The sequence below is a fragment of the Chenopodium album genome, chromosome 3 (genome assembly GCF_948465745.1).
Source record: "Chenopodium album chromosome 3, dcCheAlbu1.1, whole genome shotgun sequence".
Classification (NCBI taxonomy): Eukaryota; Viridiplantae; Streptophyta; class Magnoliopsida; order Caryophyllales; family Amaranthaceae; genus Chenopodium; species Chenopodium album.
In genome coordinates, this window is record NC_137836.1 from 63,375,246 (window position 1) to 63,387,913 (window position 12,668).

The following is a 12,668-nucleotide window of genomic DNA, read 5'->3' on the forward strand; positions in this document are numbered from 1 at the left end:
TTACATCAAGATATATTATGAATTCACCACATGCAGTTGGAAGATCTGTGCAAAAAATGATGAAAGTGGGACACATAACCATCCAATGATTGTGTATCGGGAGGGTCATCGTAAAATTAGTGGCTTGAGCCCGGGTGCAAAAAAGGTTGTGCGTGACATGACAAAGTCTAAGGTTGCATCGCGTGACATCATGGCAACTATTGCAGAGCAATTTCCTGATGATCATCCAAACATCAAACACATTTACAATTGCTAGAATGATTTGAGAACGGAGATGTCTGAAGGCAGAGGAGTTGTTCAACATTTTTTTCATTTGGCGAGACAGAGTCAGTACATTTACTAGGTTATGGCCAATGACCTCGGTGTTCTACAACATGCATTTATGGTGCACCCAATCATGGTAACATACTATGCACATATCCACACGTAATCGGTATGGATTCCACTTACAAGACCAACCCATATGGGATGTCGTTCTTTGAGATAGTAGGTGTAACACCGACAAATTAGAATTTCCTCATTGGTTATGTGTTCATGCGCAACGAGTGCACGACAAGCTATCTGTGGGTGTTGCAGAGATTAAGAGAGTTGATTGAGTATGATAAAGAACCATCGGTATTTTTGTCTGACCATGAACTTGGCCTCTGTGCGGCATTGAGAGAAGTGTTTCCAGGGATGACCCGATCATCATGACTTGCGAGCTCTTTATCATCATCGTCAGATGTAGGCAGTCCACCCGACGAGTACATGGGGCGGTTCCCTTGTGACTGATGCTCTCCCAACCAACTACTAAAGAGCCATATTGCTGCTCATGACGACACGGTGCCCCCCGTAAATACTGAACGAGATGACTCACTCTTAATGGACGCATTCAAACGTCGTGATATTGCATGACGAGCACTTGAACCCTCAATCTACATTAAATAAGTACAAAATCAAATATTAGAAATAATTACAAATATAATTAACTATTTGATTATAGTTGAACAATCCATATTAATATTGAAAAAAAAAAGAATATTTTAAAACAACACCACCACCACCAACACTATTAAAAATAATAAGGACGATAATAATAATAATAATAATAATAATAATAATAATAATAATAATAATAATAATAATAATAATAATAATAATAATAATAATAATAATTATAATAATAGTAATAATAATAATTATAACAATTATAACAATAGTAACAATAGTAACAATAATAATAATAATAATAATAATAATAATAATAATAATAATAATAATAATAATAATAATAATAATAATAATAATAATAATAACATTACTAATATAATAATAATATAAATCAAGACAAAAAAAAAATCACAAAAAAATAGCTCACAGGACTTCCGCCTAAAATATTCGGATGAACTAAGGAGGATCCGGATATTTCAGGCGATTCCACCTCGAACATCCGAAAATTTTAAGCGGATGGGTAGATTCACATGAAAATTTCGGATCCACCTTGGTTTTCCAGGATTTGTTAGGTAGATCCCAGCTATATACCTTCTCGAACATACCTTCTCACCTTTGGTGCCGCCGCCTCGACCCCCGTAGGTCACCCAGATTCGCCGCGGGTCAGCCATCGCCAAAATTCTGCCGGATTTCTGCTCGCCTTCCTAGATTGGTGGCTGTCGATGGTGGGTTGTGGGTGTTTCAGTTTTTTTTTTCTTCTGATTTTACTTAATTTTATTTTTAAAAAAATTTAGAGAGATGAAATGAGAGTGAAGTTATGAGAGAGTTGTGATTTCAGAAATGAGTGTCGTGAGTGAGTGTCTTGGCTGTTTATTTACGAGGGGTAATTGTTAAATAATTTTGAGAATTTAGACAAAATGTCAAGTTAATTAATTAATTTACTTAGGCAATGGTGTTGTAAATTAATTAAATAAGAATATTAAAGCAAATAATATGTTGAAGGAATTTTAAGAGTTCTCGGCAACGAGAAACGGTTACTCGTACTATGGTAGTTATTTTAACTCCATATGACGGTTTTTTCTTCCAAATATGGAAGTTACATATGACGGTTTACATTTGTAAAAATGACAGTTATTCGCGTGAGTGGCTGCTATGTTTGGACGGTTATCTTCGAAAATCAAGGACGATTTTCATATGTCCGTTGATATCCATTTGCTTTGGTATATATATATGCTCTTGGGAACATATGTGTCAGAGGCTTTTCAAGAAGGAAAAACTTGTTTCCTTATTTTTCTTTCTTGAAAATACCGATTGCAATATTAAAGTTATCATCATCATAATTTCATAATTTTGTTTTACATTTTAACCACAAATATACTACACACAATTGTGGTTGTCTTCATTGTATCTCCTAGTAATTTCGTGATACCCGGTGTATTTAATCAAGGTCGAAATATTACTTTGGGAAACTGATTTTGTTCAGGCCTCGAAGTGTTAATTTGTCCAATTTCGTGTCATTTTTGTGACCCGGTAATTCGTTTTCTCCAATAATCCAAAGTAATAATTCCAGCAAAAATGGCAACGGTGAAAGAATTGATGTCAAACTTTCAAAAGTTGGACAAATTTGAAGGAGTTGATTTTCGAAGATGACAGAAGAAGATGCATTTCTTCTTGACCTCGATTGGGGTGGCTTATGTTCTCGCTACTCCGAAGCCCGCGGAGAAGGAGGATGAATCTTTGAATGAAACTAGGAAACGCAACAAGTGGGAAAATGACAATTACATTTGTTGTGGCCATATTCTCAATGGTATGTCTAATGAACTCTTTGATGTTTATCAGTTTAATGATTCTGCTAAGTCTCTATGGGATGAGTTAGAGGCTAAATATATGGCTGAAGATGCTTCTAGCAAGAAATTTCTTATTAGCAAATTTAACAATTACAAGTTTGTTGATAGTAGGCCAATTATGGAGCAATTTCATGAAATTCAAAGAATATTAGGAAGTCTTAGACAACATGACATAAATCTTGACGAGACCTTTATAGTGTCATCTATTATTCACAAATTGCCTTCCTCTTGGAAAGACTTTAAAAATGGTTTAAAGCATAGAAAGGATGATGTAAATCTTGAGGGTTTGGCTTCTCACATTCGGATTAAGGAAGAAATCCGGGTACAAGAGGGAAGTAAGGATGCAAATCCAAGTTCCACTACGGTAAATGTAGTGGAGGATGCCAAGCCAAATGAGAGGAAAAAGGGTAATGACTCGAACAAAAATAAGGGCAAGAAGCCTAAATTTAGCGGTGACGGTGCAAAGTCACGTGCTTGTTGGGTTTGTGGAAAACCCGGACATTTCAAGAAGGATTGCACAATCTGGAAGAAAAAAATTGAGCAAGAAGAAGGCTCAAGATGGGAATGGCAATGCTAGCCAATCCCAAGACAAACAAGGTAAATCTTGTGCACAAATTTCATTTAATTCATTTATGGATTATGTGTGTATGATTTCTGAAATCAATTGTGTGCAGGCTGATTGTTCCTGGTATATCGATTCGGGCGCATCGAGGCATGTGTGTAAGGATAAATCATTGTTCAAGACCTTTTTGGAAGTTGATGATGGAGAAATTCTCTATATGAGCAATGACTCTACAGCTAAGGTGCTTGGAAAAGGACAAGTGGAGCTAGTCTTTAGTTCGGGAAAGTCTCTTATTTTAAGAGATGTGTTGTATTCTCCCGAACTTAGGAGGAATCTTGTATCCGGTGCGATCTTGAATCGATTAGGTTTTATAATGGTGTTTGAGTCAGATAAGTTTATTTTGTCTAAAGGAGGTCAATTTGTAGGACTTGGTTATTTGTGTAATGTTATGTTTAAGTTAAGTATTTGTAATACTTTGAATGATGTTGTGTATGTTGTTAATGACAATTCTTCTCTATGGCATTTGCGACTTGGTCATGTTAATTATAAAAAGTTATATTTTATGTCTAAGCATGATTTGATACCCATGTTTGATCCAAGAATAGAGAAGTGAAAGACATGCAAGTTAACCAAAATCACAAGAAAACCATTTCCTAAAGTTGTTGAGAAAAATACTTCATTGCTTGATTTAGTGCATAGTGACTTGTGTGATTTTCACAACACACCTTCTTTAGGGAATAAGAAATATTTGGTAACTTTTATTGATGATTTTTCAAGGTTTTGTTACATTTATTTGTTATTCTCTAAAGATGAAGCCCTTGACAAATTTAAAATCTACAAAAATGAAGTAGAATTGCAAACTAATGGAAAGATTAAATATTAAGAACCGACAAAGGAGGTGAATACTTTGACCCAAGTTATTTCCAATCTTTAGGTTTAATACATGAAACTACTGCGGCATATACATCACAAAAAAATGGTGTAGCGGAAAGGAAGAATAGGACACTAGAAGAAATGGTAAATTCTATGTTGTCATATTCAGGTTTGAGTGATGGATTTTTGGGTGAAGCCGTTTTAACGGCTTGTTATGTGTTAAATCGTGTTCCCATGAAAGGGAAAGATATTACCCCATATGAGCTATGGTACAAAAGGAAACCAAACTTGAGTCATCTCAAAGTTTAGGGTTGTAGGGCAATTGTAAAAGTGTCGGAACCTAAACGTAAAAAGTTAGGTGAAAGAGGAGTTGAATGCATTTTTATAGGATATGCGGATCATAGCAAATCCTATAGTTCTATGTAATAGAGCAAAATGACTTTTGGTCAGTTCACACCACCATTGAGTCAAGGGATGCATTGTTTGATGAAAATCGTTTTTCTTCAATTCCTAGACCAAAGGATATAACTCCAAATACCAATGCTCAAAGTTTTGATCAAGGTTTCATTGATCAAGAGGTGGATGTCCAAACTCATTTAAAGGAGGCATCTATATCATCATCACAACCTAGGAGAAGTAAGAGGCCAAGAAAAGAAAAATATTTTGGCCCGGACTTTCATGTGTACTTGGTTGAAGTATCAAGGAATGAAGTTTCAATACAACATCCATACATTTTTAATGTGGAAGATGATCCTTTAACGTATGAAGAGGCTATGAAGTCTCGGGATGCTCTATTTTGGAAGGAAGAAATTAATGATGAGATGGATTCCATCATGGGAAATAACACTTGGGTTTTAGCTAATTTACCGCCTAATTTTAAACCAATAGGGTGCAAGTGGATCTTCAAAAAGAAATTGAGGATTGATGGAACTGTTGAAAAGTTCAAGGCCCGGTTAGTGGCACAAGGTTTTACACAAAAGCCTGGTATTGATTATTTTGATACATATGCACCGATAGCAAGAATATCAACTATTAGATTGTTAATTGCACTTGCGGCAATTAAGAATCTAGTGATCCATCAAATGGATGTCAAGACAGCTTTCTTGAATGGAGATTTGGAAGAAGAGGTTTATATGCGACAACCGGAAGGATTTGTTGTGGAAGGCCAAGAGGCAAAAGTTTGCAAGTTAATTAAATCACTGTATGGGCTAAAACAAGCACCTAAGAAATGTCATCAAAAGTTTGATGAGGTTGTGTTGTCTAATGGATTTAAGTTGAATCATTCTGACAAATGTGTGTATAGTAAATTTGATGACAACGGTCAAGGCGTCATAATTTGTCTATATGTAGATGACATGTTGATCTTTGGAACAGATTAGTCACAAGTTGACATGACAATGACAAAATCCTTCCTTAGTTCTCAATTTTCCATGAAAGATATGGGAGAAGCGGATGTCATCTTGGGCATAAGAATAAAGAGAGAAGAAGGGAAGTTGATCTTGTCACAATCTCATTACATTGAGAAAGTGCTCAAGAAGTTCAATGTTAATGAAAGTTCAATCTTTATTTACTCAACACCTATGGATCCTAGCATAAAGTTGGTACCTAATGAAGGTAATGCAGTTTCACAACTGGAATATGCTAGAGTTATAGGATGTTTGATGTATGCCATGACAAGTACTAGGCCGAATATCGCTTATGTGGTTGGTCAATTGAGCAGGTTCACTAGTAACCCTAGTATGCTCCATTGGCAAGCGATTCGTCGTTTGTTGAAGTACTTGAAGAAAACCATGGATTATGGTTTGCGCTATAGTGGATACCCTTCGGTTGTTGAAGGTTATTCGGATGCAAGTTGGATCTCAAATAGAGATCATTCATCCACAAGTGGATGGGTATTCCTATATGGGGGAGGTGCCATTTCATGGGCATCTAAGAAGCAAACTTGCATTGCTGATTCTGCAATGACATCGGAGTTTATTGCATTACATTCCGCTGGTAAAGAAGCAGAATGGTTAAGGGATTTAATGCATGAGATACCTTTGTTGCAAAAGCCAATATCGCCAATTGTGATACATTGCGATAATAATGCTACATTGGCTAAGGCATATAGCCAAGTTTATAATGGTAAGTCAAGGAATATTGGAGTGCGGCATAGCTACATCCAAAAGCTCATCAAGAATAGTGTGATCACTATTGATTATGTTCGAACAAATTTCAATCTAGCTGATTGTTTCACCAAGGCATTGGCTAGAGATGTGAATAATAGGATGGCAATCAATTTGGGATTGGAGCCCTAATTAATTACCAATGAGGGAGTCTTAACTTAACGCCCAATAAGACGTTGGGTCTTAAGTTCAATAAGATTAACTTTCTTATTTGGTAATTGGGAATTTGTTTAATCATCCAAGGTAAAGTTCCGGTTTACTGTGATGTAAAGAGGTTGTTTTAAACTTAATAGAATTCTTGATAAAGTGCTTTGGTCACAGGAGCATGTTGGAAGTCTACCTATATAAGTACGAAGTTTAGCTGCTTCATGAAGCTATTTGGGCATAGTTTTGAAGTACTTATGAAAAGATAGGGACACATGGCTTTACGAGTCAAGTATAAATGTAATCAAGTAATTTATCTTGTGTGTGTAATATCTTCATGAATTCAATATTTATTGTTTTGGTTCAATCGCTTTATGACACCGAATGGATACAGATTCTTGGAATGTGTATTGCACTAAGTGGAAGTTCAAGTCTTTGTACACTTTCATTTATGCACGAGATTATTTTTTATGATGATGATGTTTTTGCAATGTGTCTAGTTTAATTCTCAAAATGGGGGAGGATTTTTAAATAATTTTTAGAATTTAGACAAAATGTCAAGTTAATTAATTAATCTACTTAGGCAATGGTGTTGTAAGTTAATTAAATAAGAATATTAAAGCAAATAATATGTTGAAGGAATTTTAAGATTTCTCGGCAACGAGAAAAGGTTACTCGTACTATGGTAGTTATTTTAACTCCATATGACGGTTTTTTCTTCCAAATATGACAGTTACATATGACGGTTTTCATTTGTAAAAATGACAGTTATTCGCGTGAGTGGGCTGCTATGTTTGGACGGTTACCTTTGAAAATCAAAGACGGTTTTAATATGTCCGTTGATATCCATTTGCTTTGGTATATATATATATATGCTCTTGGGAACATATGTGTCAGAGGTTTTTCAAGAAGGAAAAACTTGTTTCCTTATTTTTCTTTCTTGAAAATACCGATTGCAATATTAAAGTTATCATCATCATAATTTCGTAATTTTGTTTTACATTTTAACCACAGATATACTACACACTATTGTGGTTGTCTTCATTCCTTATCTCTCTCTCTCTCTCTATCTCTCTCTCTAGAATTTAAGAGAGTGTCTTCCTTCTCTCCATCGCTTTGACTGGAGAAGCTTTCATAGTTTTCCTTTAATCCTCATAAATTTTGCCTTTTTCTATTACTGCCCTTCCTTAGTTTACTACCTCACAAACAATGAGCTATCAAAATCACCCAATCAACCTCAATAGAATGGGAAATGGAATTCCAAAGCTCCCAATTGATGAAGCAGAGGATGTTGAAAAGTTTAACCTGGCAGTAGTAGCCGAAGTGGTCGATGCCAGAGTATTTAGCGAAATTCAAATCCAGAATTGGGTGGACATTATCTGGAAAACTAAAAGACCCATTATAGTGCAAAAGGTAAGCCACTCAAAGGACCTCTTCTTCTTTTTCTGTACCGGCTCGGAGGATAGAGACAATTTGATGTCACTAGGGTCGGCATCATATAAAGGAGCACTAGTTGTTTTTAACGCCTTGAGAATGGGAGATAAGGTATTGAAAATGTACTTCTCGCAAGCCTCAGTCAAGGTTAGAGTGGATGGAATTCCTACAGAGAAATGTCATTCGTTTGTAGCTAGGAGAATGATGGAAAGATTAAGTAGGGTAATTAAATTTGACCAACCGTCCCTAGAGGATAGACCTCACAGCATCCTGAGAGCAAAGGTGGAGATTGATGTGTGCAAGCCATTAGTTTTGGGATTCTTTTATGAACTCTCACCAGAGAGAGTTCTGTGGGTCTGGTTAAGGTATGAAGGAGTATTCATTTTTTTGTCACGGTTGTGGAAAGGTAGGACACAAACACCCAATGTGTAAAGTTCCAATTGAAATTGCACACAGAGAGGTGAGTTACAAAATTAGGAGTCTGTGTGGCACAAATCACGACCTACTACTAGCAAGCATCAAACTCCTCTATTTTCGAAGAAGGTAATGGGACTAAGGATATTGAAAGGTTCAGAACGACTAGAGTAAACCTGAGAGTGTTTCCCCACCCAAGCTCGGCTTCGAGCACTTCAGAGCACACGCCATCACATCACTCTCCAAGAAACCATTCGGAGAATGGTGAAGGAAGAGAGGAAAATACAGGGGATTCATCTAACTCTAACCAGAATACTTCTAGTACCTCAAGTTCGTCCAGTTCCACTAGAAACTCAAGTGGATCTAGTCCGAGTACCAGACCACGAAAGAGAACTTTAACACACATGCTTTCGATAGGAGAGTTTGGGGAATCAAGTATGAGCCAGCTAAAGAAGATCCGAAGCATTGAGAAGGTTCCACTTCCTACATCAACCACAGCGGTGGAGAGAGCAATTTCACTCAGGGAAAGGAGAGGTTTGAGCCAATTACAACCAATCATAATCCCAGCCCTACAATCGACAAAAAATAGAATTACTTTGTGGAATTCAATTAGACAATCAATCCAAGACCTTATAAGGAAGAAGAAGACTTTTGCCAGGACTTGGTGCCAAAGGACGAGCCCGCCCACCACTTCTGAGAGTGAAAGGGCAAGGAAGCGGTGGAGGTGGGGTTTAAATTCTAGTAACTCCAATTCCCCTAATCCGAAAGCTTTCAGGGAAGACAGAGATGGGAGCAGCTGGGAGGGTGAAATTCTGTCTACAAACAAAAGGAAACGAGGAGAAGACCAGAACGGAGTTCAATTACAGTTCTCTATGGCAGAACAGGGAAGATCAACGGAGACGGTTAGTCAAATAGAATCGAAACAGACTCCTCATATCCCAGGTAATAATATCTTCCCCTCCGAACCCCCAACTGTCGATTTAATTCACCTGGCTGCGACTGTATTCACTCAGTTTTGTATGACTTGAGAGGCTTTGACCATGGAGGGGTAAGGGAGGAGAGAGTGCCAACTCAGCTTCCTCGAGCCTCAGAAAGTCTTAACGTTGATCGTTTGACTTCCCTTAGTGAGCTAGCTCCCTGGAGCATTCATTACACTCTGTCTCCACTTAAAGTGTTTAACTCCGGGTATTTATTCGCCCCAACTACCTGCTTTAATGGTCCTTTAGAGTTTGATTCTAATATCCTCCTTTATTCTCTGAGGGAAGATGTTTATCCCCCTTTATTCACGCTACAAAGCCCCACCAAAGATTACTTTGGATATTTTTTCCTTTTTCATCCCCAACCTACTTGTCCTCTACAAATATGGGAATCTCACAGATGAAGTGGGTGTTCTCTTGTCCCAATCAGATAGATTTTATACTAAAAATCCTTTTTTGGACCACTTTCGCCCAAAGAATATTTTATTAGATCCAATTATTAGGGGGATAGAATTTTCTTTTCCTATTATAATGATGAACAAGGAAGAACTTAATACCTACCGTGAGTTTCAAGCTTCTCACTCTGATGTTTCCCTTCAAACCCTTCTGTCTTCACCCTCACCAAATCCGAGTGACCCTTCCCCTGCCGAGTCCTCAAACCCAGCCCATAACTGGCCTAAGCTGAAAGGGCATGTTGTCTACTCACCTGCAAGCTCTTGCAAGAGCATGGACATTTCTTCGGAGGGGGTGCTGAGCCCTCCAAACTCTCCTCACTCAATTGAATCCTTTGCCACTACACCCTCTTCTATTTCTTCTGACTCCTTCTTGTCAGTTTTGGGCTTGGGTAACTTGGATATAGTATCGGGAGATGAGTCCTCTGACTTTAAACTTGAATATTACTCTCATGAAGAGAAAAAACTGTTGTTCAAAAGGAGGAAGGGTATACGATGCTCGGAGGAAGGGCCAAGGAGGAAGAAGTGGGGAAAAGCTGTAGAAAAGGATCTTACTGGGATAATATGAAGTCTCGTCAAGGCTGTGACACAAGCACCAAGCACAAGGTATGCAGGATGGAAGGATCTGGAGGGAATGGTAACACAGCAACAGGACAGCGGGAGAAGATCAGTTTTGGGGTCAGCAAGGAAGACGACCTGTGGGAAAAATTTGCTGATGAAGAGAATATAGGGAAACTTCTTGTTCGCATCCAGGTGATAAGAATGGTGGTCAAGGAAGATACAATGGATTCTGAGGATGAAGTCTCAAGCAGGGAACCTGTCACTCCTGCAACTTACAGCTTGGAAGGTCCATCGCAGTTGAAGCATCTCAAAGAAGGAGGCGCGGCTGGCCGGAACAGTCTTCGGTTGGAAAATGAAAGTCTTAAGTTGGAATTGTAGGGGGATGAGTAACCTAGCATCCCCAATTTTCAGTTATCTGTTCATGTTATTGGATAGGTTTAATGTTGATTTTATTTTTCTAACAGAAACTAAGTGTAGTGTAAACTCCCTTGAGCCCTCTTTTGCTAGACAGGGCTTCAAAGGATGTATGGGTACAAACGACATCAACGGTGGAGGAGGCAGTATTTTGTGTTGGTCACACCGTTGTAACGTAGAAGTAGTTAGTATTAACCGTAATGTGATCTTGTGTAAAATATTATTAACTAGTGGAACTGTTTTCTTTTATGCCTTTGTGTATGGAAGTCCGTATCTTATTGAAAGAGGGGTGGTGTGGGAAAGACTGATGGAGCTAATGATAGATATTAGGGAGGGATTAGCAATCATTGGATACTTAAATCAATTAGACTCTCTAAGTCAAAAATCGGGAGGAAATGATTCGATCCTCGGCCTTAAAAACTTTGTGGACTGGAAATTTAATTTGGGCCTATCTTTGATCCCTTCTAAAGGAGCCCAATTCACTTGGTGTAACAACAGATCCAAGAACCCTATTTATGAGCAGTTGGATCGGGCCTATGCAAATGAACTATGGAGACTCAATAACCCAGACGCTCTAGTTTGGAACTTACCAATTATCTTCTCAGATCATGGCCTAATTATTTTGGACCCAAGGCCCAATAAAGGAAAGAAGAAGACGTCTTATATAATGGACACATGGAGCTTACGGAGGATGGACGTGGGCCAAGTAATTAAAGAAGGTTGGGCTAGAAGGGTGCAGGGCTCACCTCTTTTTAAGGCCCAAAGAAAGATCAAGAATGTCAGGGAGGACTTGAGAAGGTGGAGCATTGAGCATAAACTCCAGCTAGGATTCGAATGGAATACTATCCACGAGGAGTTAGAGAAGGCCTAAAACGGGCAGGACACCAGGGGCTCTGAGGAAATCAGCTTGAGGAAAAGGATGGAAGAAGAGCTTAACAAGAAGTGGTGGTACTGGAAATAGAGAGCGAAATGCAAGTGGGGTGCGTATGGAGATAACTGTACCTCTCTCTTCTATAAGAGTGTCAAGTCAAGAATGTCAAAAATGGAGATAAAAGCCCTTAAGAATGGGGATGACGAATGGATTTCAGATGCTAAGGAGATCAATTGTGAATTAGTCAGTTTCTTTAAGCAAGGATATGAAGGTGTGGAATGTACCTCAAATCCTTCAGCAGAGGAGTGGTTACAACACTTACCTTGTATTTCCCAAGACCATGTCAACATGCTACACAAGCCTTTTAGTACGGAGGAAATAAGAAAGGCAGCCTTTGCCCCATACCCTCTTAAATCCCCTGGCCCGGATGGTGCACCACCACTGTTCTTCCAACGGCATTGGAATGTCATCAAAAATGAGGTGGTGGAGGGGGTGCAATCTTTCTTTAGAAGAGGGCATATGCTGCGGGAAACTAACAAAACCTTTCTGGCCCTTATTTTGAAGTGCTCAAATCTAGAAACTGTCACGGATTTCAGGCCGATAGGCTTGTGCAACTCTCTTTATAAGATCATCTCTAAGTGCATGGTGAATAGATTGAAGCCGATATTAAAAGAAGTCATTGGTGAGTTCCAAAATGCCTTCATCCTAGGGAGAATGATGTTGGACAATTGCTTTATTGCTCACGAAATCTTGCATGAAGTTAAGCATAGGAAGAAAGGTGGGAGGTTTGAGGCAATTTTGAAGATTGACCTGAGCAAAGCCTATGATAGGGTAAGATGGGACTTTCTTTTTTTTTATCCTAAAGAAACTGAATCTACCTGATTGCTGGATTGGGTGGATAAAAGAATGTGTTAGCACAGTCAGTTATTCTATTCTTGTAAATGGAGAACCTTCTGAGTTCTTTTTCCCGATAGTGGGCCTAAGACAATGGGATCCTTTATCCCCATATCTATTCATCATCCCC

The 12,668-nt window shown here is 38.3% G+C and overlaps 1 protein-coding gene across 1 annotated transcript; it reads left to right on the plus strand.

Moving 5' to 3' along the window:
- The first annotated feature begins 2,589 nt into the window (after positions 1-2,589).
- On the plus strand, positions 2,590-5,591 carry LOC145625193 (uncharacterized). Its single transcript, XM_081678267.1, has 3 exons — positions 2,590-3,258; positions 3,452-3,872; positions 4,663-5,591. The coding sequence occupies exons 1-3, from the start codon at positions 2,590-2,592 to the stop codon at positions 5,589-5,591; spliced, it is 2,019 nt and encodes a 672-aa protein (XP_081534393.1).
- The last annotated feature ends 7,077 nt before the right edge of the window (positions 5,592-12,668 follow it).

Bases quoted from the DNA above. Each gene is read 5' to 3' on its own strand.
- LOC145625193 (XM_081678267.1), top strand. From the start codon at position 2,590: ATGCATTTCTTCTTGACCTCGATTGGGGTGGCTTATGTTCTCGCTACT. The intron at 3,259-3,451 runs GTTTGTGGAAAA...AATTGTGTGCAG, and splicing joins CAAAGTCACGTGCTTGTTGG to GCTGATTGTTCCTGGTATAT. The intron at 3,873-4,662 runs GTCATGTTAATT...ACTTTTGGTCAG, and splicing joins TCTATGGCATTTGCGACTTG to TTCACACCACCATTGAGTCA.